This window comes from Embiotoca jacksoni, unplaced genomic scaffold, assembly GCF_022577435.1.
Source record: "Embiotoca jacksoni isolate LCO1_2020_lvr unplaced genomic scaffold, fEmbJac1.0.p SCAF_16, whole genome shotgun sequence".
NCBI classification, from domain to species: domain Eukaryota; kingdom Metazoa; phylum Chordata; class Actinopteri; family Embiotocidae; genus Embiotoca; species Embiotoca jacksoni.
This window is the reverse complement of record NW_027185296.1, coordinates 5,985,732-6,013,467: the sequence shown is the minus strand read 5'-3', so window position 1 is coordinate 6,013,467 and position 27,736 is coordinate 5,985,732. Positions and strand designations below refer to the sequence as shown.

The 27,736-nt window shown below is 41.8% G+C and overlaps 1 protein-coding gene across 1 annotated transcript; it reads right to left on the bottom strand.

Moving 5' to 3' along the window:
* Positions 1–176: 176 nt before the first annotated feature.
* qsox1 (quiescin Q6 sulfhydryl oxidase 1) lies at positions 177–27,734 on the bottom strand. The gene is made up of 13 exons (XM_069150482.1): positions 27,204–27,734; positions 26,161–26,261; positions 24,986–25,034; positions 23,959–24,061; positions 22,540–22,630; positions 22,103–22,248; positions 19,045–19,179; positions 18,820–18,949; positions 11,870–11,992; positions 9,275–9,413; positions 7,710–7,886; positions 2,609–2,770; positions 177–2,051 (listed from the first exon to the last, which is right to left on the bottom strand). The coding sequence occupies exons 1-13, from the start codon at positions 27,493–27,495 to the stop codon at positions 1,249–1,251; spliced, it is 2,451 nt and encodes an 816-aa protein (XP_069006583.1). The 5' UTR covers positions 27,496–27,734; the 3' UTR covers positions 177–1,248.
* Between the last annotated feature and the right edge of the window lie 2 nt (positions 27,735–27,736).

Genomic DNA, 27,736 nt, shown 5'->3' with positions numbered 1-27,736 from the left:
TCTAAAACCTGCGAGGGGCTGTAAACATATTTTGATGTCCGAGACAACACAGATGGGTTTAAGGTTTAAATTGACCACTTTTAGGATAAAAACATGTTTCATGTGGCCCAACATGTCAAACCATACTTTTTACCGACTGATGGAAATATATAAAAAAAGAAAATAGACCAAAGAAATCCTTATCAAAAATAATTTTATTGATTCCGACAGAATCAATCACAGGGTTTTTGAGATGACCAGCAGACGCTCTTCATCGTGGCCAAAAACAATTCCTGCTTATTCTAAAACCTCGTCCAGTGTGAACATATCTGTCGCTCCACAACACTTCATCAACAACCAGAGTAGCTATTATGTGGACTCAGCAGTGTGATGTAATATTGAAAGACATTATGTAAAGCTCAGTGAAATATAGACCAACTTCAATGGCCCATCTGCTCGTCTCTGGTGAACAACCTGCTGGTCCAGTCACAGTATTCAACGACAACCATCATTTCTTTTCTACAAGACATTGTTAAGGGACCGTTTCCCATCGGATTTTTAAATGAGACACTTCACAAACATAAACAGAGATAAAATGGAGAAGCAAACAGTTTAACTGTAATTTAAGATACAGCAGAACTGTTTAGTCATCCAAATACTCAAATAATTGAAATATTTTTACATGGAAATATATAAAAATTGTGATTGAAATAAAAAAAAATTACATAGGGAAATAATGTAAGAGTCTTCTCCCAACTATAGGATATTAAAAACCTAAATCAGACAGAAAACCATTATATAACAGACCATAACTTTTCAGTAAAGCAACAACAAAATCACATTAGTTGCATTCACTTCAAACAAATTAAAACAAATCTTTACAGCTCAAAGTGGGTCTAATGTCATCCTTCACGAGTGGTAAAATAAGTGTGACTTATTATCTTTAATTGAGGCACAAACCCTCAAGCAGAAATAAATGGAAATATACATCTATATAACCACTATATAAGATCTGGAGGACGATAAGGCATCAGGTTACTTAACTGCCCTAATTTTTAAAAGATTTTAAAAGCAATCTGCTGATGTTCCCTTCTCCTCCTCTCCAGTGAGACTCAACACATTCACGGCTGTGGGTAACAGTTAAGTGGACTGCCTAAGAGGGTGCTAATCTGGACACATTCCTTTACAGTACCTCCAAACTTACCCGATATGGACCTAATGAATGTTAATCATTGCTGTGACTCAGGTGATATTTGCCAGCGTTTTGGCTCAGAGTGAGGCAATTTTAGCCCGTCGTAGTCTGAGGCGGGTTTTGAAGAAAAGGTACATGGCTAGAAGACACATCGAGGACAGGAAGTAAAGAATCACACACAGACTGATGTCCAGTTTTGAGATGCTCAACACAGACAACCAGCGTCCCTTGTGGTTCAACTCAGCCTCCCCGTCAAAGTACTGACCGGTCAGTTCTCGCTTCTGCAGCCGCTTCCTCTGCTGTCCCACGTCCAGCTCAAAGTCTGCTTCCATTGGCTGCAGGGCTACCATCCCGAGCCCCGTGTCCAGTTCAATGCCGAGCCCGAACACGGGCCTGTCCTCCTGCTCCTCCTCCCTCTGCAGGGTGCGTTGTTTAACCCGGCTGGACGCAGCCAGCCGCAGCGCCTTGGCCTTGTAGTGCTGGTTTACAAAGGAGTCCAGGTCCACGATATCCTCCTGCAGCTCCCGCATCCTCATTCCCACAATGCTCGGCTTCCTGCGGGCCTGCCGCCGGCCCTGGCTCACCTCCATGTCAGATTTGGCCCAGGTTGTTGGCTCAGATGACTCACCTGCTGCTGCTGGTGCTCCCTCACCTCCTTCCTCCTCTTCATCTGCCACAGCTTCATCCTGTGGCCCCTCTTCCTCCTCCTCCTCCTCCTCTTCACCTTCTTGCACAGTAGGCTGTGATGGTGGATGCCTTGTGGAGTCCAAGGCCTCCCTGGCTCTCCTCTCTATACGTTTCTGAGCTGCTAAAGCTAGCTGCTGACTGGCATGTTTCTGCCTCTGATTTTCCAGGATCTGTCTTTCATTCTCGAGGTAGTCTGACAGGGAAAGAAAGGACAGAAACGTGCATTATTTAAAATCAAAACCTACAATCGTGAACTAGATGCTCTAACAAATATCCTCAGATTCTGTGAATCAACGGTTAACCTCACTTCCCCCTTACAGAAAAAACACGTGAAAACACGAGTTTTTGCACGTGCAATTCATGTGACCAATAACATGTGATTTTGTAACTTTATCATGGTGTAATGTGTGAAGCCCATGTGAAAACTTTTCCACATATTTTCCCCATGTTATCATTTGTTGCAACCTGCGGTAAACATGTGTCATACATGTGATCACATGTGGAAAACATGGAAGCTCGTGTTTTTTCTGTAAGGGACTTACTGTCATCTGGATACCTGAACAACACATCATCTGGTGTTAAAATTGTTTCACTGAGTAACAACTGAGTTTAAAAGAATGTCCAACAGAAATATGTTTGAACAGGATTTCATGATGACTGCAGTTTGTGTGCGTTAAGTTTGGTATGATTCATTGAGATTCTTGAATTTAAAGGATACAAGGTTGTCAGAAAAGATACATCAAACTGTACCTGGGAGGATGCTGCTGGAGGAGAAGTAGGACAGGAGGAAGGGGAGAACCTGCTCCTGGCTCCACCTGTGATCCCCGTTGTCCTTCGTCGTGTGGCAGGCCGGGCACATTTCTGGTGAAGGCCACTGGATCTTTGGGAAGTGGGGGTCTTCACTCAAAGCACCTGGAAAGAGGCAAACACAGAAACAAGGTTATCATGTTGCAGAACTTTAAGCACTTAAGTCCTGGGGGAAAAGGATGAATTGTGACAATAAAAAGGTTGATGGTTAATTGAAAATTAAAAATCCTGTATTATAAGAGCCACAGAGTTGGCTTATGCTCTTTTTATATATTTATATTTGTCTCAATATTTCTAATATTTCACTGCTCTTTGCACAGAGAGGTTTAGTACAGGTTTATTATTGCAGTAATGTCATTATTTCCATTTGTAATACTAAGGAAAATACTGTGTGTTCACTCCATTAAAGTTACTTTGCAGAATGTTAAAAATGATAAACTCAAGATATCTTTGTGTTTTCTATTCATTAATCCTCACAAATACACAGTATATAGTTATCCCATTCCCATCTACAGCTAGTATAGAGATTCCACATCGCAGCAATATTAAAATGTCTTTTGCAGGTATTTTATAATTTTACCAGTAAGAATAATAATAAGAAAGTATCACTGACAATAGGAGAAAATATAAAAGCTCAGAAGCACAGCCGAAGCTTCCAATCTACTGTTGTTTCTCTTCTTCATGTTGGTGGATTGACTGGAGGATGTAAGTGCTTTGAGGACTGGATGCAATCTGTGTTGAACCCATTTGATCTTGTCACAGTGCTCGTAAAAACTAAGTGCCTATATGCATATGTGTACGTACGTGTTTTAAGTGTGTATATGTAAATCATCTGTCTTTGTTTGTGTGCATGTAATCTATGGATTGATATTTTGGTGTGTGTGCGTGTGTGCGTGTTCATATGACAGGGTCTAACCATGATCAATGGGCCTCTGGGATGTCCCAGTGGGAGGGATGGTGAGATAATAGATGTGGCCAAAGTAGACAGCTTCCCCACACACACACACACACACACACACACACACACACACACACACACACACAACCCTGTTTTCAGGCGGCAGACCTTGGTGCTCTGAACCACCTGTCTCGTCCCTTTACACCCCTTTGAAAGCAAAGTCCAATCTCCAAATTGAACATGAGAGCAGCAGAAGCCTCAGAGGGGAGCTGCCCTTCTAATGAATTAGAAACTTTCTCCTTTAACATGTTTTCTTTTATGTAGCCGCTGCCCACTAACACCCTTCATCACTCACACCCACCCCTGCAAACAGACTGGCAGAAGAAAATGTGCACAAACAAAACATGTACAGGCTCAAACACAAACTTAGACGGACACACAATGCACAAATGTCCACAAGGACACACACACACACACACACACACACACACACACACACACACAGGGCAGCATCCAGTAATAAATTGCTTGTTGTCCCCAACAGGCCATTGTGTGTCTATGTGTGTGTGTGTGTGTGTGTGTGTGTGTGTGAGGAAAAAAAGAGAAAAAGCAGAGCAGCAGCAGGTATGTCACTTTACAGCACTGTCAATTTACATGCTCCACCACCTCCACCCCCCCCTCCCCACACACACACTTCTTCTCTCTCCACCGCTCAAGATTAATCTCAGTCATATGCATGTGTGTGTTTGTACTCTGCATACAGTACTTTACATAAAGGATACATCAATTTTACTGTGTCCTGGATGGGCGGCTGCCTGTGGGTGTGTGTGTGGGAGCTTTTATATATTTCAGCAGGGGAAAGTGCGAACGAACACACACACACACACACACACACACACACACACACACACACACACACACACACGCCTCCCATCTCCTGCCTTATTCTAATCAGCTTGCCACGTTTTCAGCCAGGGTGACTTTAGCCATACCAGCCATATTGAAATTGCCACAATGGCCTGTCACTGAGATGTCATCACCGGCGGGCATACATATTCATCAGGTATAAATATGTATTGTTCAGCACGTCAAACAAGCTTCCTCAGCACTAATTCTGGAAGTGACTATCAACAATACCATACGCCGTACTGCGCCATCAGAACTGCTGGGGAGGGCAGCTGATGTCCGGCATTTCATGCTCATTTAAATAATCGAGCAATATATGAAGAAGGAATTATGACTCTTTATTGTATGACCGAGTTAGTGTTACTGATGGACAATAAACTTCAGTATTTCTTGCGCTGAGGCTAAAACGATCTATTAGGTAGTCGATCAGCTTGTTTCAGATTTTGCTAATTAGAGACTGTTATATTTTGTAAAACAGACAGTGTGGGAAAAAAGGGGGGAACCAAACAAAACTGTGACCATCTGAAGCAGAAACACAGTGGAGTACAAGGAGAGCTCGACATTATGCGGAGAGGACAACTACTGACATACGGTTCTGATGACAAAAAGGGACAAACAACAGTGGTGAAGCCTTGAATATTAAAATCAATAGTGAATTATTTTAAGTAGCTGCAAGTAAATAAATGAAGAGAAAACATATAAATGTGTTGCATTGTCAGTTTTTTAGTATTGCATCTTATTGTAAAGAATGTCATCATCACAAAAATATTCTACAATATCATATTATTTTGAGCATCAGTGCTAGTATTGTAACATTCCCGCTTAAGAAATACCAACATATACTTCATGGAAAAAAGACACAAATGTGAGAAGTGGTGCACAGGAAGCTCACAGAGCTGAGGGCTCGGCCTGCTGCAGCACTGCTATTCTGTCTGCAGAAATGTGAATCAGTCTCAGCTGTTGACAAGCAGCAACAGGACCGAGCTGCCACCAGTCTTAATTCAGCCAGTGCAGGGAGGCCGAGGGCCCTGGGGCCTCTTTGTTGCCAGCTAAATTAATTGTTCGGCTGCTTTGCAAATAGCTGCTCTTTCATGCATGGCTGCTTCTGAAAAGGAGGGGTGGGGAGGCCTGCTAAAGAGCTCCACTTTAGGCAAAGGGGAGAGGAGGGGTTGAGTGGATGTGGAGGGATGGAGCGTGCTTTCCTCGGGGAGACGCCGGCACTCATTGCAACAAACACAGCCAAACCCTCGGCTCCTCCCTCTCTCTGATTCACCCTTCTTATCCCCTGTGGACCCCAACTCACCCTCCGCCATGAGTAACTCCCCCTGCCACACGCGGCAACTTGACCCATGCTGGAAGGCCAGAGAGGATGTGTGTGTGTGAGTGTGTGTGTGTGGCTCAGAGGGGGAGAAAAAGAGGGGAAGAGTGTGGGGCTTGTGTCAGGGTGTTTGCCACCTGCTGTCACACAATACCTTGGGAATTGTGTGTGTGTGTGTGTGTGTGTGTGTGTGTAGGCAAAGTGGGCTGGCTCCTGGGGGACCTATCCTGTGAGGATGCCGCACTATTACTTGTCAAGCGGTAGATATGAGTCCCAGGGGATGGTGAGTGGAAAGAGAGAAAGAGGAAGAGAGAGAAGACGGATGGACGGATGGATGGATGGAGGGGGGTAGGGGGTGGGGATAGTGTTTAAGTGTCTGGGGAGTAGGCATACGCAGGGACTGGTGTCCTTCTGGCCCCTGCTGTTCAGGACACAAGCTGTCCCCGGGATAGAAGAGGGGGCAGTCGACAAAACACAAACAAAAGACTGTGATTTAACAAAGCAGGCTGTTAATGACAGCGCTGTGACTAATAAAATCATATGAACACAGACACACAGGGAGGAGGGACACTCAGGAGCTGCTTAGCACTCTCAGGACTGATGTGAACAAGTGTGATATCCTAACAGAGCACGATGAAAACCAGTAGACAGAGAAGTAAACTGGGGACAAGAGGTAGAACTGCAGGAAAAGTTATTCGCATGATGCTAAAGCAGATCTGGGGATTCTTATTTTTGTGTATGTCCGTCTAAAAGTTATAACTGGGAGACGAGGCAGAGTTTTAAAAAGTGAACTGAATCGAAAGTCTTTGATTTCTCGAAGACACAAGTCAGGACAGATGAATAAAAGATGTTTGATGAAGACTGTTGAGACAATAGTGTGGTTACGGTGGGGTGTGAGAAAAGAATCAAAGTAACAGTGTCAGCAGGCTGAAAGACGGCAGAGGGGGTTCAGGAGAAAAAGGGTGAGGCAGATGATACTTGGGAGGACTAAGACGGGGTGACAGCTGGTGTCTGATCGGAGGATCCATCCTTCCTCCCCTGACCCTCCTTTAGTCTGTATTACCAGGACTAAGTGACCACGAGAGAAGGCTGGATTGGCCCCCAAAACTGAGGGAGGTAGAACTTATGATCCCATTGGTCTGGATGGGTTGACAGAGGAGACTAGTGCTGAAGTATGTGATGGGAAAAGTGGGAGGGACAGGGGGTCCTAATGGATTACTAAACTAAGTGTGTAAAATGGACCTACTTTATATTAATGTACAAAGTAAACATCCTCTTTACCTTTTCAGTCATGCCACTAACCATTATACATTTTAATAATCTATTTTGTCCATTTTGTCTATAAATTGTCCATTATTTTTTCACGTGTTTGTCCGACCAACAGACTAAAATCCCAAAACATACAAATTTTAACATCATAAAATAGAAAAAGGCAGAAAATCCTCATATTTGAGGACCTAAAAAACATTTTGTGTATTTTTTCATGAAGAATGACTGAAATGATAAATCAATTATCAAAATAGATTAATGTTGACTGATTAATCTTTCTATTGACTCATCATTACAGATTTTCTTTTCATCCATTTGTAGCATCTTAATGTTGATTAAAACATTACTTCTATAATTTTAAAACATACATATTAGGTGTTCTGGGTGGGATTTTGGAGGACATTGTTACTTTGGAGCAATCGACATCTGACAGATTTCATTTAAGTTCATGTCCTGATTATGTCATGATTATGCCCACATAATTTGTTTCAGATAGAAACATTTCACATAATAGAAGCTAAATTTATGACAGCTGTTTCACTCAAATTTAAGGGAAAGTTCTCCAAACCAAAAGTGTATGACAGTTGTTAATGTAATAATGAAAAGAAAAAACACCTCGTTTGAAATTCTGAAACGTAGCCACAGACGATTACCTGCCAATCTGTTGTTGACACGGTTGTGTCTAGACCACAGCCACAGGACGGCTGACGACAGCGTGTTCACCTCCATCAGACTCTCCATTGCCATGTTCTCGAAGTGCTCGGCACACGGTCTGCAGCCAAAGAAGTTGTGGACGTAGTCTCTCATTGCGCTCAGAACCTCCAGAGGATCTGGACGGGGAACCACATGAGGTCAGTGAGGGTTGAGTCTGATCTAAATGAGGAATGGGTTGTGTATATCACAGTAAAAACAATATTGCAAGATTTTGTAACCATTAAACTGATTTAGACAATGAACCTACAGTAGTACCCTAAATGTCTTTCAACTAAATATAGTGAACGTCCCTACATAGTTATTTTTTACTCCAAACAAAAAAACATAACTTTACTGCAACAATCTGAAATCAATCATTTCCTGTGATGTAAAGCTCAATCAGCTGCTTATTACTATGCATTAAAATGCAGTATGAACCTGATGCCTGAAAGCTTGCTAATGGCAGAGAGTGTCCACAGCCTCCTGGATTCCCACGGTTATATGGGCCTGGAGTCATGGAGAGCTGGGTTAACCCCATATTGAGATGAATAATCTATGAGAATGGGATAACCCAATCTGGAGATTAAACGCAGTTAACGCTCTGTGTGAATGGTGGCCAGGCTGTTGTCTCAGGACCTCAACAGTCCACAAACATATTTTCCTGGAGCGGTTTGCTTTTGTTCTCAGCTTAGCAGGACCTTTAGATGTACCGTGCAGCCGGTGGGAGTGTGTATAGGAGCGTGTGTGTGTGTTCTGTTTTTGAAAATAACGATGGGCCTGCGCCAGATTGTATTCACACCTTTAAGACTGTAAGCAGGGCGAAAATATGAAAAAGTTCGGTTTTATCTTATCCTCAAGATTGTGCAGTATGTGTGTATGTGTGTGTGCACCCTTTAAGCTGGTGGTCTGTGGGGGGCCAGATGGACGCCCTTTTTGGCCAGTCCATCTGCAGGTCACATGATGGTCCGTAAACCTCGGGATTAACCTCTCTGTGTGTGTATGTATGTATGTCTATGTGTGTGTGTGTGTGTGTGTGTGTGTGTGTGTGTGTGTGTGTTTGTTGAAGGGAGATTAACGTCCCTGCCAGGAGCGCAGCCTCTGGTCATCTGCCTGTTTTATTAACCACTCACATTCCACTAATCTAACATAATCCCTTTTCACACAGTCACAATTAGGCTCAATTCTAGCAGTGAGGAAATGACAAAACAACAAAGAGATTCAAATAAACATCATCAAAACATGATCAAGATTTATTCATGGTTTTGAGTGTGTGTTCAATGTTTTCTCTGTAGGATGCTAAATCAGGTCAATGTGAAAAAAAAAAAATACAGACCAAACATTCCTGGGCTAATTTGTTTACAAAGCCTCACAAAGCCCTCATCCTCACCACACCTCTATCTTCATGAACTCTTTGTGGCCCAGCAATACAAACTCTGTGTCTGTGCGTGTGTGTGTGTGTGCGTGCGTGCGTGCGTGTGTGTGTGTGTGTGTGCGCGTGCGTGCGTGCATGTGTGTGTGTGTGTACCTGGATCTATAGCGTTTTTGGCCTGGACAGTGAGAACATGGAAGAGAGTCCACACCCCACAAGGATAACGTCTGAAGTGGGGTTTTGAACCCTGACAGCCCACCCACCTCAGCCCTTCAGGCAACGCAGTATCTGGAACCTGAGAGCGACGGAACAGACAAAAACAAATTACAGACAAATCAAAAGAAAGAAACATGCATTGTTGTCCAAAAACACATCAATAAGTCCTGGGTGACATGTTCTTCTATTGTGACAAACACAAGAACTTATTCTACCTCGTCCTTTTTTTCCTCCTCAATATACCCCATAGCACCTACACCACCAACCATGTTTCAAATGTGTTCATCCTAAAAGAATTTAAAGGCCACATGTTTTATCAATTCAGATTTCCAGTTCTTTTTGATTAGTAGGCGGGTCTTAGGGACATATAAAAGAAGCGTCACCATGCTCAGTCCACAGAGAAATGCACACGGCCCGAAACAACTGTGCCGTTTGGACTTCCATATGTTTGTGATGTCACAAACTCGCACTCGTCAAAAGTCTGCCCTCAGCACGGTGCAACCTTTTATGTGAAAGAAAATAACGGGCGGTCATTCTGCTGCACAGCCAGCAGGCTACAAGACTTAAGAAGCCTGTTGATGGTCAAGTGTGAGCCTGCTGGTCGGCTGGGGCATTTCTGCGTGGAGTTTGCATGTTTTCCCTGTGCCTGCGTTGGTTTTCTCCTGGTGCACCCGCTTCCTCACACAGTCCAGAGGCACTTGTGTTAGGTTAATTGGTGATTCTAAATTGGCTGCAGGTGTGAATGTGAGCGTGATTGTCTGTTTTGCCTGGACTGATGACTTGTCCAGGATGCACCTGGCCTTTGCTTTAAGTCAGCTGTGACCATGTTCAGGATAAGGCAGGTACAGATAATGGATGGATGGTCAAGTTTGGGTTTGTACCACTAATACCAGAAGCGAGATGTTTCTATTTATCTACTAGACTTATTATATTCCTTTGTCTGTTTATTCATTATTTTTAGCTAACCGTTCGACTTCACTCGCATTCATACTATTAAAAGTGTCTCAATTGCACCACACAGTGTTCAGGTGTTCCCCCTGACTCAATATATATATTTTCTAAATCCCATAAAAAGTTCCACGTTATTAAAATTAGTTCAGCTATCCACAATCTTGTTGAATACACACTAACGACTCCTGGGCAATGAATAGTACTAGGTGCATGGAATCAATGGTTGAGATGACAACCAAATCTGTAGATGAAAATAGCATTATTTAATTCTGTTTAAATTACATTTGCTAAAAGCTCTGATGCCCAGTTACATCTTATCTTTTTTTAATTGAATCATATCTTGACCCATTTTTAGTACATTTCAGTTGAAACAAATGGGCTTGGGGCTCAGAGCTGGAGTCAGAGTAGAGAACTTCAAAAGTATTGATAGAGAGACACACGTATTGTTGGCTTACGTTTTTTTCATTGTTCTTGTCCAGAATTAGACAAATGTAAGTGTCACCAGGCTTTTGCTTAATATCTTTTCTATCCTTAACAATACATTTCCAAAGATCCTCTAAAAGTAAAGCGTCTCTCGAGCACCTCCCAACCTGTTCAACTTAATGAAAGCGGCTTCACGTAGTTTTCCTGATCAATGAGAAACAATCTCAGGTTAATGGCTCAGCCCTCCACTAATGAACAGAAGCTATCCAGATCTCTAACCACAAGCCACAGTTGAATCCAACAACATATTTTCTCTGACATAAAGTCGTTTCACTCACCGCACTGCATCGCCATCACTGGCGTGATTGACAGGGTTACTCACATGTCAATAGTAAAGATTTGGTGTGTGTGTGTGTGTGTGTGTGTGTGCAGAGTCCATTTCCTCTGAGGTGGAGTCTATTCATACCTTCCCATTGATTCATTGATCCATGGATTTGCCTGCTAAAAGCTAATGATGTAAGTAAGTGACTGTTTCAATTTGCGAGGGGCTGCACACTGGAGGCATGCAGGCTTCATTCCAAAGACAACAGCACATAGATCCTCAGACGCATGTTCTGGCACCGACACAAGGGCAAAGCACATATTCAAATCTGTAGTTGGACGTTTATCTCAAGAATTACATATTTTGTAGCTGACCTATCGGCTATCCTATAGGCATGTTATAGAAATTTCCAAGTTCACGTTTTGACATTTCTTTGACACAGCCAGCATCACTACGCTGCCTCCGAGGTGGTTTTGAACTGATTAAGTGTCCTGACTGACGAGTGACCTTGTAGCTCGGTGAAACGACGTGGCTTCTCAGACAGACGTCCTCACATCAGTCTGGGTGCATTTTGTGATGACCTGCCCTCTGTTCTCCCAGCAGCTGCTTATCTGTCTGCTACTCTCTCGTCTCCATTCCTCTCCTTTTAGATGCTTTCCTGCCTTGGCTTTCAAAAGTCTGTTCTCCTACTCAATTTGCATTTATGTAATTCCTAAATGAAGAATGTTATTGGCCACTTCTGAAATTCAATGAATAGCAAAGATGGAGGACACACAAAACAATTTTCAACCACCAAAGCTATATTTGATGGCTGTCTGTTTGTCTCCGTCTTGGCTTACCTGTGCCGAGTTGTCCAGTATCTCTTTGAACGCCTCGTAGGAGATCTGATCTGCAGTCTGTTTCTGTAGCCAGGAGTTTACATACCTCAACGAGTTCATCACCACAGGACGACCTGGAAAGTACTGCAGACATAAAACAACAGCTCAGTGGAAACAGAAGACTTGATTTAAGTGTAAACATCTTACAATTCAGTTTTCATTTCGTTGGATTAGTTTGAAAACCCAACATACATTCACATTAGAGAAGCTTCATCCTGTGAATAACAAAATTGTTGCAGTTTCAGTTCTGTTGATTCAATAATTGAATAACTAGCTCATCATTTTGGCTTAAGTTGCATGCATACTGGAGTCTATTGACAACCAGAAAACCCATATACTGTTAGTCTCACTTTATTTAGTGACATTTGTTGTTAGACTGTATTACACATCAGAGAAATTTCCTCTTAAATTATTCTGACTGAAATAAAAATGTATTTTTTGTTACGCACTTATCAGCATTCTATAGTGTGCAAGAACCTGGTGGACGTTTTCACACACAAGTTTAGTTTAGTTTTTATATTATATGTATGTTTTAGTCATCACAGAAGTTGAAATAACTGAATCATCTTTTTTTAATAAAGGCTTTATAATGGTGTTGTTTTACACGTGTTAACATAATATCTATTAAAAAAGCACATGACTTTGGAGGAATTGTTCAGATCCACATTAACCTCAGATCAATATTATTTTTGTCCGACTAATTCACACCATGTACCATGCAGAAATGTGATGCCTGGATGATCAGTTACCAGCACATTTCCAACAATGTTGTGCACAAGCCTTGTGTGCAGCACCAAAGTTGTGATTTGTTTGTTTTTCTTCACGGCATCTTAAAAGAATTTCAGTAAATGTGACAAAATCTGAGCTTATCCTCCTTCTTCATTAAGATCCATTTCCTAAGCCACTAACAACCACTTAGGCACTCCCTTCTCAGGCTTTCTCCCAGTCTGTATTTACGCCTTGTCAAACGAGCATCGCCATGGCAACAACCACCGCTGTGAGGAAACACGATACTGTAACTAGTGATGCTGGTACACGAAGGGAGAGAGGAAATCCAGCTGATGGGTGTCTGAGACCAGTGATGACAGACTAAAGACAGACGCAAACAAACGTGTCTTCACACACACGATACAGACAATAGAAACAGCTGATGTCTCGAGTATTCTGACTGTCAGACAGAGAAGACCGCTTTAGTACATTTCAGCTAAATGTGCCTCCTATTCTTGCAGTAAGCCCGTCTGTGGGACAGTTTATGATAATGGTCCTGTTTCTCAGAAATCGACACAGCAAGGGGATCAAGTTTGTTTTCCACAACAGGAAAACAGACTATTTCCATGGAAACCACAGAGGAATGGGGTAAAAAAACAACTTCACAAAACAGCACTGAACCATTTTGGAATTATAATTATTGTCATATTGAATTTGTATGTAATACAAGAAAGCGAGAGAGAGCAGGAGAAAGCTAACGTCATCAAACATGTGGACCTTTTAAAGCTACATCGTTGAGTCTTTTTAATTTGGCCTCCACCATCTGTTCTACTAAATACACCTGCATGGACGGACACTCTCACACTGGCCTTTCAGTCCACGGCTCAGCCTGCCATTCATCACGCTCTGACAGGATCTACGTCTTACACCCTGACCACTTTACTGGACCCCCAGAGATTTGTTTAAACCTCCTTGTCCAAGGCTAACAGTGAGTCCCGCTCTGTCCCATGAGCATCCCTCTGCACCAGAGCACTCTGGACTCAGTGCAGCAGCTTTCACCTTTCATCCACTTCAGCCAACAGAAAAGTGGCTTGGGTGTTTTTCTCTCCAGTGACAGACAGACAGTGCAATCAGTAAACCTTTCAATTCAACAGACAGGTTTCTGCTAAAGAAAGATGTTCTGTGTGTTACTTGTCAAATGATGTGCAGCACTTAAAATTACCTGCCAGTGAACTGAATGATATCTCCGTATTTGATGATTTCTTTTTGAAGTTTTTCTGAAAATGCTATGGTTTAAACATTCCTTTATAATGTGATAATATTCTTCTACTTTTAAAGATAAACATAACTATTTAAAAAGCTGCTGGTGAATTTGAAAAATGCATTTTCTCAATGTTGAAAAAAGGGCTTCTTTCTTATTTTATGAATATTTTGGTATACACACACACGCACACACACAATACTGAAGAGCACACAATGGGTTGTGATGTTTGCTGCTCACTGGTGACAGAGTGACATAATAGGTTTATGGGTGGATCTGAGGTCTGAATGCCAACCGGTCAGAAAAGCTCATTAAACAATCATATGAATTTAACCAGACGGGAAAACGCAGGTGTTTTCCACTAATGGGCTTAAGTCAGAGTCACTACGCAACATTATTCATGAGCTCTGTGGGTCTGGTGATCTCTCAAAACTTAAACATTCCCCTTCCTTCTTTTGGTTTGTACAGATATTAGTCACATTCACTTTGCTCTACCTTGAGCTTGATCTGTCTTGTGTTACATTCATTCCCCTTTTTTCTTAACCTGGCCTTGATCACTGATGCTGCACAATGCCAATCAATCAGATTATCACCTTTCGCCAATAGCAGCTTCAAAATAATGCCACTGGTGTCAAGACCAGTTATGCCAGAAATGTTTCAATGATATAGTGATGAATTCTGTGAGAATAGTGACGGGCATTGATTCAAAATGAAGTCATGTCACAGACTCTGCGCAACAAAATTTCTTTTGAGGCAACACAGCAGAATTTAACAATGCAAAGATTTGAAAATGTTGAAACAATCAAAGAAAAAAAAAATCAATTCATGTCTTTTACACTTCAGAATAAATGATTCACACTCATTTGCTTCATAAATACTACATACAGTATAATAAGTATCTGCAGCAGACATCTCAGTTACAGCCCAACAGTAAGTGAAACAATGTTGATAATATTTGAACAAAATAAAAAATATTCAGCTGACAAGACCATTAAAATGATTGATTAGTGGTTTAAATTCTGCATTAGGGATCCCTACTAATTATTGATTTTCTACTTTTATCATCTCTACATCTCTGCACCACATATCTCCATGTATATCTGTTCTCTCTGTCTCCAGAAAACCTACACACACACACACACACACACACACACACACACACACACACACACACACTCACACATCCGTCCTCCTTCAGCCCTGCACCCCTCCAGCCCCCTATCCCAGTTGGACCATGACAATCCCATTCACCCCGGCAATATGTCATCCCTGATCCGATTAGTATCAGCAGCACTTGAGAAACTGCAAGCTCCTTGTGGTGAGGGTCCTGAGAGGGAGGCATCTGTTGGCTGCAGCAGGGCAGACCAGGCCGGGCCCCGGGGCCAGGAGAATGGGGTGAAGCCCCTTGGTAATAATCCAACTTCAATCCACAAGGGGAGGCATGGCGGGAGGCACTACGGACACTTCCCATAGAGAAAACTGAACTCTTTGGGAACTGCTTATCAAAATAGTAAAATTACTCATAATTAAATGAAGTGCTGATTTTAGGAAAAGCTATGGTGATAATGGCAACAGACACATACATAAACAGTATGTCCTGAACCCTGGCATGAGAAGGCCGAAGCCTGTGTTCCCTTAGACCGACCCCCCCCCCCCCCTCTTAATTCTTTGTTTTATTCCCCTGTCCCTTTGTCCCCTCTGGGCTGAAGGGCTTCTTTCAAGAAAAGCAGGATAGAGGTGTAATCCTTAAAAACCTCGCTGTAATGCTCTCATGCTTTCCAAGATCCACTTTTTTAATCCTCATATACATGTAGAGGATTCATAAATCTGGCTTCAGCCTGACAAGACAGTAAATCTAGTAATATTATGACCGGATGAAAAAGGAAAAAAAAAAAGAGAGAGAGAAATAATACAACTGGCATGTTTACATGTGTGTACGAAGACAAATGAGGAGACACAGTGATGGCATGATTACGGACAACAAAGAAACAAACAATTCATGGAATTGAAATTCTTAGAGCATAGTGTAATTTTTAAGAGCATTGTAAAAAGATGTAGGGGATGAATGAATATTCATTTACACAGATTTTGTCTGTCTTCAAGATGGAGAACATAAGCTGAAATGATGAATCAGTAGTCCAATGACAGAACATCTATAAGCAACTACTCTGATTTTTAAGTGATTTTCAAACACAAATTGGAACTTTTAGTTGTCAAATGTCAATATTTGTCATGTTTTGTTGTCTTTCTTGATGGTTAACTGAATATCAAAAGCCATCACAGCCAACTCCCGAAAATTATGATTGGCATTTTCCACAATGTTCTATTGTTTTATGGACAAAATTATTCATCAATTAATTAAGAAAATAATGTGCAGATTAATCAATAGTGAAAATAATTATTAGACGTTGGCTGACACATGTATGATTGCAGATAAAAATACAGAAAACTTCTCATAAGTACATGGTGCGTGTGTGCATGAGCTCCTGCAGGTAAGCACACTGTCCGGTTCAGTAAAAATTAAGAAATGAGTCATGATTGGGGAACATGACACGAGTGAAATGGTGACAGACGCTGAGGTCAAGTAATCGTGAGTCACTCCAATCTAATCACGAGTCACACAGCAAGTTCAGGTGTCGGGACACTTTGAAAGGTTGAGGTAATTTCTTTGACTAAGGGTGGCCCTAAAATAATATCAGGATATTTCAGCGATAACGATATTAGTGACGATATGAAAAAATACTGAGAAATATTTAATTGTATTAACTTCAAGAACGGACAACAGCAACAAAGTAAGTGTTAGCGTTTTACATGTCTGCAAAAACATAAAAGTTTGACCTCAAATATTCAGCAAAAAACCTAACACTTATTACTAATTATTAATGTGTTGTACGTGTGATCGTTTACAACCAAACCACCTCCACACCACTGAGAGCTCCTCTGTTTGGAACTAACTCCTCCACTGTGTGTTAATTTATGCTGTGTAACGTACGTCATACTGTTACGCTGCAGTCAACAGTCATGATGTCATTTCAACAACTCAGAATATTGCTATTGTCATCGTTACATTTTTTTTAGCTGATTAAATATGCTACCTATATTATAATGAACGATGCAATATGGCCTACCGCTATCTTCAACTAGTAAAAACTTTATTTTAAACGGATGAAACACGATTTTAGTTGCCCTTTAATTTGCACCAAAACTTAAAGTATATGCAGCCAGCAGTGCTGTAAACCTCCTATTATCCACTTTAATGCCGATTCTTGAAATTGTTTTCACCCTGTTTCACAAATTCCTTCTCGTCTTTCATCAACTGCTCCTAACAAGCTGCCAGTCTGAAAGCATCCAGCCTCTTTGTAGTGAGAGCATTCAGTCAAATGTCAATAAGGACTGTCACAAGTCCCGGTCAGCTGTAACAATGACAACCTCCTCAGCCACAAAGCCCTCCTGAGCGGCTGCTCCATTCTGGTGAGGGGGACAGGCTAAAAATACCACTGGGACCTGCCCCTATTGACTAAACAAACTGGAGCTAATGGGAGGCCACAGTGCTTTGCCCTCCCCCCCCCCCCCCTCGCCCTCTCACACACACACACACACACACACACACACACACACACACACACACACACACACAAGCGAGGCCTCCCTGGAGAGCGAGATATAATCAGAGAGATTGGTGGCAGACTAGGGCAGTGAAACAGCCTGGAGCAGAGCCAATAGGGATGGGGCTAGCAGGTCAGGCCTCATCATCACAACATGTGTGCCTATGTGGCCCACGTCACAGGTGGAGGTGGAGAACAGGAAGTGTGTGAGCAGTAACAAAAAAAGCTGCAAGAAAGCAGCTGAAAGCAGGACAGTTAATGTAAGATGTAGATACAAGATGAATGATCAAACAAATATTGAATGTTTGGAAGAAAGAGGAGTAAAAAGAGAGTACTGGAAGAGAGAAAAGAAGAAAAAAAAAAAGGACCTAAAGGAGGACAACAGTCAGAGAGAGATTAGCAGGATGGAAAATCAAAGAGGAGAGGACATGGGCACAGAGGACTGGCTCGGTCACAAGTATTTACGGAAATGCTGGTGTGAAACCACAAGTAGGGATACAGCATGAGCACGAGGAGGAGGAGGAGGAGGAGGAGGAGGAGGAGGAGGAAAAAGAGTATTGGTTTGGTTTACTCATAATCAGGCTGTTTAAAGGCAGTGGGCGGCGAGTGGGTGGCAGCCACGCTTCAATCCCCCTGGGAGCCAACATGAAGAGGGTCAACAATACCCACGAGAGTCTTTGTGCTTCTATTCAAGTCAATGGCATCCACTTCTGCTTTCAATAATGTGTGTGTGTGTGTGTGTGTGTGTGTGTGTGTGTGTGTGTGTGTGTGTGTGTGTGTGTGTGACTAAACACAGCAATACATTTCACAAAACAACTAGGTAAATCTGCAGAATAATGTAATAGATGCTAAATAAATAAAACAACATGATATGAATAGAGAACTAAAAGCTAAATGCTGCGTTACAACAGCTCAACTCTACAGACTGAACTCCCATTCTGCTGTCTCACTCTCCATCTAGTGGTGACCTGCTGTAACTGCACATTTCTCTTGACCGACGAGGGCTTGTTTGAGGGATGAGATACTCTGGGAGCTTTAAGATGGATAGATGCATTTGCAAATGCATCATTCTTGTCCACTGTAGAACTACTTTTTATTAGGAGCAGATTGGTTTAAAAGGATTTTGGATTAGATTTAGACTTTATAAAAAATGTCTGAATCTTCAAAAAAATTTCACACAAGGAGCTTTTTTTTTTTTTTCTGGATACAAAATCCACATTGCTTTGTACTTTCTGTGTGCTAAATCAAGGGTCTTCAACCTTTTTTTCTCTGGTTGGAAACCCTTGGTCCAAAATACTGTGTGTAGTGCAAGTATGCAGTGCCTGCTGGTCACTTACCTTTGCCAGGACAGACATGTATTTCTTGAGAGAAACCAGAGCTTGTCCATTGATGACAGAATGAGCAGTCAGCTCCACACGCAGCGAGTAGTGCAGCGTTGACTCCAGGTCTGCCATATATACCCTCGACCTGGGAACCAAAGAAAACACAATCACACATGTAAAATAGAAATAATGGCAGCAGTTAAGAGGAGTGGTTAAGAGTGTGGTGTGTGTGGTTTGTACCTGTTGAATGGTTTCCAGGGCTCCTCTGTGCTGTTGGTGAGGACGTATGTGAAGTCTGATAGAGGGCTCCCTGACCGCACCACCCTGGGCAGCCTCTGGAGGGCGTAAGAGTAGAAAGTGCGAGCCTCATTGTTGCTGCGGGAGAGAAGGACGAGAGAAATTGACCCTTGGGTCACTAAAGGATACAGAAATACTTTTGTGCACTTGTTGTCTGGGGACCCCTGAGTGTCAACTGAGCAAAGTGTGGATGTTACAGCATTAGATAATATTTCAACAAACAACAACAGTTTGGTTTCCTGTGACACCTCTTCCTTGCAAAATCTGATGTGTCCAGCCAGCACTGGGCCCTGACCTCAACCCCAGGACTGCAGGATGTTATAGCAGCACATACATGCAGATCATTTGGGCAACCTGACTGCAGAGCAGTGTGGGTGCAAACTATATGTGTGGAAATGCTGTCAGAAGTGAGTCCCCAGTTTGATACCCAGACAGCTGGACTTTTACTGCACACCATTCCCCTGCTCCATTTCCCGTAAATCTCTCCGACAGCTAACAAATAAAGGAAAAATGCCCCCCCCCCCCCAAAAACTGTCTTTGGAATAAGATTTTCAACAATCACATGTGGGTGTACCGTCCAGGTGTCCACACACACCAACTCTGCACTGAACCTCAAACGAAATGTTTTTTTTATATATCAATCATTTGTTTCAGCTGTCCACTGCCATAAAAACTGTTTTATGACCTGTAGTTTTTCATGGCCGTTTATTTTACACACTTACGGAAATGCATTTCAAACACTGAGCAGATGGTACTGCAGTTGCATACAATTGAGAGAGAGAGAGAGAGAGAGAGAGAGAGAGAGAGAGAGAGAGAGAGAGAGAGAGAGAGAGAGAGATCACTGATCGTTTAGCTACGTGATAACCCTGCAACTGGAACCACAACCATTAATGTGCTCTCTCCACCCTCCAACCCCTCACATCCTGCTCTCATTTGCTTTCTCTCCTCGTCACAGGCAGATAGAGAGAGAGTGAGAGAGGGAGAGAGAGCTTTGTAAAACTAGAACAGGATGGTAATAAGGAGGATGGATACTCTGGGCCAACGCTCACTCACACCAGCCCAGGACTCAATTACACCTGCGTGTCTGGTGGGAATGTACAGATGTGGAGAAAAAGCCATTCATCCAGTGATCCCCAGGGCCAGCGGGCAGGCAGGCATCAGGGTGGGCTGAGAGTGAATGCATGCACCTGGGACCAGCACACATTACATGCATGACGGATGTGAGATGCCCCTGCAAGCTCTCTCTCTCTCTCACACATGTGCACACGCACATGCGCGCACGCACACACACACACACACACACACACACACACACACACACACACACACACACACACACACACACAGCTCTCCCAGGATCAATCAGACATTCAGTGATGATGGGAGGCCATCTGTCGCCGTGTGCGGCTGGGGCTTGTTTGGCAGGTGAAGCCAGAAAAGCAATGGCATTGTTTTCATGCAAGAAATTAAAAAACCTCCCTTCTGTACAGTGATGGAGATGAGGGGGGTTGGAAGGGGAGAGATGGAGGGTGAATAAATAAATCAGCAATAAATCATTTCCTTTTTGAATTTGTCAACTAAAACGAGTCCTCTTTGCATGCCAAGTTATTGAAACAGCCAAACAAAGAGGCAGAAACAGCAGATGAATTTGCAGGGTGAGGAATGATCAGCGCCGCTTTATGATAGTGAATAATGGGAACGATTTTGATGCTCTGATCCCATTAAGAGGCCAGATGTTTAAAGGTATTCTCATGAATAGGGTTCAGATAATGAGCACACGACGAAGCTTTTCGGCAGAAAGCAAAGCTGTTGCATGAGGAACAATGGGAACCGGAGAGGAAATAAACTTGATGTTTGTGTAACTCAGATCAAGTTAAAAGAAAACAACCAAGTTTGAAACATTAGAGATGTATACAAAAATATCAGTATGTACCAGATAATACATCCTACACCTCCCAATAACTTATTCTCGCTAGCTTTTAAAATGTTTAAAAAAAATATGGAATTAAAACTGTTACGTTTATCTTCTCTTTGGCTCACTGGCTGAGTTCAGTCTGCTTATGTCTCCATTTTAAAATGTTCACTATATGTTTGGAGGATTAAAAAACCTTTGTCAGATTTTGTCCTTTCTTTATGTTAATAATAATGTTGATACCACTTTTGATATGTCACTTTTGATGACAAGGAACAACCAACTGTGGGTAGATTCGGGTGGATCGTAAAAAACAGGTGCAACAATAACTACACTGTTTTCAAGTTTTTATTATAACTGTCCTGTACGCCACAGATAACAACAGGCCAATATGTACGTCTTTTAGAGAAGTTGAATGCTTTGATTCAACAAGGTGATGCTTGTTATTGCTCAGCCATAGTTTGTCTCTATACCAACCTGGGCCTCTTCCATTTTGTATGTTCACATCGGATTTTTGTCATTTAAATGGCTGCACCTAGTCTGGACTGCAAGTGGAGGATAAAACACAGTGAGTCTGCACCATAGCTGACTTCACTCCCTTGTAATTGTGTCCAAATGTATGTATCTATAAATCAGTTACTTGTTTTGTAGCACATTCTGATTGGTTTTTTTTTGGATGTTCTACTCTTGAAAGGAAATGTATACAGTGTAATTAAAAGGTTAAAGGTTATGTATTTGTCTTAACAAACAACGGTTACTTGTATCAGATGTTGTAAAAATTGATGGCTGAAATGTAAACACAACACACTCTTTACCAGCTACACACTGTGTTTGTAAAGCTTTTACAAACTGCTAAACTGAATTGCAATGTGTTACCATAAGGGACACAAAAACATCTACTATATAATGAAAATGTGGACAATTATGCTACACTACTTTAATCAACATAAATCCTCTCCACAAAATATATCTTAAAAGAATAAAAATTGTAGGTCTACCTACAAGATTTATAAGGCAAGGATTATAGGACTGTAACTATGAAAAGCCCTGTGTGACGCAGTGGAAGTAAAAGACTGCACCGATACTCACACTCTGAGTCTGGTGAAGTTACCTCCTGGATAATAAAGGTAACAGGATGGAAACTCAGTCACTCCCAGTTTGGTCACCAGACCTTCCTCAGTGCTCAGGACCCGCCGCACTGCAATGTTCACAAACTGCAACAGGTCCAGGGTTACCTGATGCACACAATGCACACAACAGGGAACACAGGGAAAATAATGTTTTTCATGTTACATTTCAACATATTGACTTTTAATATGTTAATGTATGTTTGTCATATCAAGTTATTTGCCATTAAAGAAGCACAAGTGTGCAGTTTGTTTTTCTCACCAAGCAGGAGAGTTTTATTAGTTACATGGTACATAATTGACTGGTGACTGTATTTAGATTCTGTGACAGCATATTTCCTTTGTTGTCGAAACAGAAAGAGACAAACAGCTCAGGTGGATGAACATGCGTGTCGTTACCTCTCGGCCGACGTAGGATTTAGCGTTTTCAAATATCAGGGCCAGGTGTTGAACGTTGTTGGTCTCAAAGAAGATGTCAATCTCTGCTTGGCTAAAGAGAGAAAAGGCACATAGCACTGGGATCAGATGTTCGGATAAAGAAAGTCCAAACACCACCAATAAATAAACGGATTAGCTATTGATCTAGCAGAGATCAAAGGAAATGGGTGCAAAATGTATGCACATGTTTTATCAGCCTGCCATCTGCTTTCAAACATGCTTCATCTATTCTCTTTTGCTTAAAACAAATGAATACAGTTAAGAGTTTCAGCTCTGGTATCAGTAAGCCTGAGGGTTCAATTAGAAAAACATAAAAGAAGAAAAAAGGAAGAGAAAAAAAAAAAAGCACAATGGTACTTTTCCTTTAAATCTAAAAAGAGAAAAAAAAAACCACTTCCTGTTTTGTTTTCTGGCTGAATCATCATAGTAATCTGCACATAGGGAGTGTGTGTCTGTGTATGGGCATTGTAGTATGTGGGCACAGCAGGGTGGCTTTATAGTAATATTGAACAAGTGGAGAGTCTTCTGAGTAAAATTGTGTTGTTGTATCAGTCAGGCTGTGATAAAGGGCTCACTTTAGAGTTTTATTAGTTCTGTTTATAATTTCCTTACAGTATGTATAGTTTGATTGAATAAACGGTGTCTATCATGTTGCCTTGTCAAATGTATGAATTCCTGCAACAGAAAACTTTGGTGTCAGATGCAAATGAATAAAACAGAACTGAAGAAAGACTACTGACATACAATAAACTAAAAATGATGCATTTGTAGAAATGCATAAGCATAAGCAGCAAGCAGTTCAGCACATACATTACCTTTATTCCTTACAGTATTAACTAGTGGTCAGGGGTGTAGTAAAAACATTCTGATCCCTATGCATAAGCAGACTTTGTGGGCCCCCTTTCTTTTTTGATCCATGCTGCTGATGCATCTTTTGAATTTTTATTTAACAAATAATGAGGCCAACAACTGCACAAATGTGGTGGTTTTAAGTTTAGTCACCAAGTAAAAATAATCTATGATCTGTGGTTCAGGTTGGCACTTTTGCAAATGCACCACATTTCATTCTACCTTTTAATCCAGGCTTTTACAAGAACCCTCTCTCCCAATGGGGCACATGGTCAGACCTCCCCACCCACTAACATGCCCCTGCTACTGGTAAGTACTAGTACAGGTGGAAAAATGTTTACTACCACACTACAGCATTGTGAAAACATCACTACAGCAATATATTGCTAAAAAAAAAAAAAGAAGAAAGAAACTGTTGACAGATATTTGGAAAATAAATTAATCTTAGGTTAGTTCAATGTCAGTGATTAAACAAACAAAGATAATTAGGGACTACATAGACTAACAGTGAAATTATGCCTGTGTGTTTACCTGGTGGGCTCCAGTGGGGGGCAGGCGGGGGGCCAAGGCTCATCATGGGTTTCCAGCTTGTCTATGATCTTGTTACGGAGACCTCGAACATCTCGGGGAAAATCTGGAAGTCAAAGGTCAAAGATAACTGCACTATTAAAGGGATTTTCCTGGTTTCTGGATGACTTAGGTTGTGGTAGCAGACTATGACTAAAGAGTATGCATTCTCACATAATTTTGGACCATTATTATTACAAGAATAATTTAAAAATGGACAGTCTGCCATTAAAATAATAATCACCCAACACTGGTAAGACAAAGCTTATGGTGACTTATTATGGGGTTCCATTTGTGCCAAAAATATGTCGACATGTTCACGTCTTGAACATGTGACATAACTTTTAGCAATGTTTATTCAGCTTTGAACTGCACTTCTGTCATGCCATTGAGCCCTTACTGTTGTGCATGTTGTTCTGATTTGTCCTTTGACTGTGTTGATTTGCATGTTCTGTGACTGTTGTTCTTTCAGATGTGTAATTAGACTATTTGTGCACAACAACACGGTCAAAAGACACATCAGAACAACATGCACAACAGCAAGGGCTCAACGACATGACAGAAGTACAGTTCAAAGTTGAATAGACGGTGACAAATGTTTTGTGATAAAACATGTTCAGTAGACAGACAGTGAACATTTTAACATACCTTTGGCACAAATGTGCATAGCTCATATGCCGTGAAAAAAATGCTGGGTGCTGCACTTAAGTGTTGTAATGGTAGGAAAAACCCTGTATTAAACAAGTGTGAAATCATTGGTACACAGTGCATTCAGTTACACATTGGGGCTGGCCTCAGCCAACATGAAATAAAGGCTGTTTACCAATTTGATGATAAAAAAAATATATCTGACAAGACAAATAGCCAGTACACATATTACTACGCCAACACAATGCCTGTTGAAACTGCACCATCTCTGTGAAAGACTATATAAACTGAAGTCTGTAGTTAAACAAACTGAAATCTCCTTTAATTGCTTCTGTGAGAATACCTTTAAAAGCCACTCCAGTAGAATCGGCCTTGAGGTAGGCATGGAAGAACTGTAAAGTGCAAATAGAGGGAGGTTCGGGGGAGGGAGGAAGAAGAGAGAAAGAGAGTGAAGTGAGATCAGATTAGATAACCCTCGCAAGACCATGATAGGAGCACAGCAAAGTTGTGTAACGGAAGGGGGGGGGGGGGGGTTCACGCTGCCCGTCTTGACCTCCAAACCCTGGTTAAAATGAGTCGCAGATGTTAAAGCTCCATTGTGAGTTCAAACAGAAGGAGCTCTTTGTTTCACTGGATGACCGAGAGAAGAGGCTTTAACGCACACTGCTGTGCTGACTAAACAGATATGCTCCAAATACAAATGCAGATGTTTAAAGTGGGAGCGTTTCTGCAGTGTGGCTGCTGATCATGCAAAAGTTAACTCCACTGGGAATACACTATTCCATCTAATATATCTAACCCAATCTGTCAAATGCATGAATATTCAGGACATCAGAAATCATACATTAACCGCACTGCAGTGCACACTAAACACAAAATTATACTGCATTCTGATACGACTGCTAGGAGTACAATCCCTGGTTTACTCATTAATAACAAAATAGATCCTTACAGTGAGGTTACTGAATGACTAACTCAAAGAAATGTAGTCTACTTTGAGTAGACTACATTTCTTTAAAAAAATGCACAAACAGATCATTAAATGTCAGTGCTTAATTACAATGGCTTGAGAAAGCTCAAAATAGACATTCAGTCTAAAACTATGGATGAAGTACCGTTAGTACATTAAATCGGTCTGTTGTTCCTGCAGATGCTCAGCGACTTTCTGCACAACATGAAAATCAAAATTAAAACATCCGCGTGGAAAAAGAACTCCCAAAGCAGGTTCAAGCAAAACTGTAAACATTCCTAATTTTTCCTCTCCAGACATATTTCAATTTACGTACTGTACATAAAAACACACACACAAAAAAAGGTGCTGTCTGTTCTTTTTTCTTTCTTTTTTTAGATTTACCATTCCAACTGTGTCTTTCATACAGTCCTTTATTACAATGACAAGAGTGATTTTCACCATCTGATGATGAGCTTCAGTGAATACAAGAGTGAATTCCCATTCAGCAGCCACTATAAAAGAGGAAAAAGCACAGCATGTGGGCCTGAGCACACAGTTTATGATACCTTGATTGTGGGATACCCTCTGATTTTGTAGCGGGCGCAGACTTTCCGGTTCTCCTCTGCAGCGCAGTCTATAGCTGCCAGGTTCACAGCTGGCGTCCACTCTGAAGAACGGACATCAAACAGTTAGGGAGAGCCACAGTAAATATTTACTGTACCGTCTTGTGTGCCCTGTGCAGTCCCTTGGGGTCCTAGGGTGTCCTATTGTGCCATGTGTGCCAATAAAGACGTTTTTAAGGCCTGTATTCTGGGTCATCCTCATTATCCAGTATTTACTTTTCTATCTATTTGTGAAAGAAAGTAACATAACTACATGCGGTGTCCTTGGTGGGCCAAAACAGACAGTTTGTGGTACAAAATAACTATTTTATGTCATCAACAGGATTGTTGTAGCCTAAACTGGCTCAATGCTGATGTGCAGCTACTCCCTCGACATGATCCGAATTATAATTCTTCCTAATTTTTCTGAAGTCCTGTCAAAGTATCCTGCCTCCGAGGCAGCAGGGCATGTGATACAGTGTGTGAGAGTGAAACACAGGACCGAAATACCCTGTGACTGTGCTGGGCCCTCGGCCATCAGCAGAAACTTTGCCCTTGACTATCATCCTAATCATATTTATTCTCATAGCTCTGCGATATTTGTTTTGGCATGGGCTACAGGGAGAAACCTCAGTTGGAGGACGTGATGGAGAGCCACAGATTAAAAACACTTTCATTAGATCACATGTTCTAATTAACAGATAGAAACAGCAGCTTGGTGCTCTCGTTGTTTCCATGTAGATAAGCAAGTCTGGACATATTAAAGCGAAGAGACTGAATGATGGATTTTAGTCCTAAAATGTTTACCTGGAACTTTTTGTTGTCTTATTTTATGGGAATAACACAGGATTTAAATTTACAACTGTTTGCAAACAGAGTGAAGTAGGATCGCATCCGATTATACTGGACTACTGATAACATTGGCAGAGTTAAAAAAAAAAAAATAAAATAAAAAAAATAAAAAAAAAAAGGTGCCGCTGCGTGCCTCGCTGCAGCTCCGTACCAACCTTTAATGTCTCTGGCCAGGCTTTTGTAAACCGGAGAAAAGGCGATACAGTGTCCGCACCACGAAGCGTAAAACTCCACCACCGTAGCAGCTGTGGAGTTGATCAAAACCGACTCCTCATTTCCCGGACTCAACAAGATGATCTGGTCCGAAACGGTGTACAGCCCGGCCTCCGCAGCGGAGAGGAAAAACAGACACAAACACAAGCACACGGCAGATGTTGCCGTCTTTCTGGGAGATATGTGTATTTCTTCAGTAAACCGAGACGTGGCACGGCCGCAGCGCCGCGCCATCTTCCCCCTCTGAGTAGCTGCTGCTGCCGCCGAGCGTTAGTCTGAGCTCAGACACTTTTCAACCTCTCTGTCACTAAACTTGACACAACTTTTTCTCCCTCTCCTCTCTTTTTTTTTTTTTTTTTTTATGGCCAGTGGGCTCCGTGGGTCCTCCCCCTGCCGAGCGAGCTCACAGTGCCCTAGAAAACACCGCTCACAACTCTGCTCTGCCTCTCATTAAACTTACTCGATGAAATGAAAT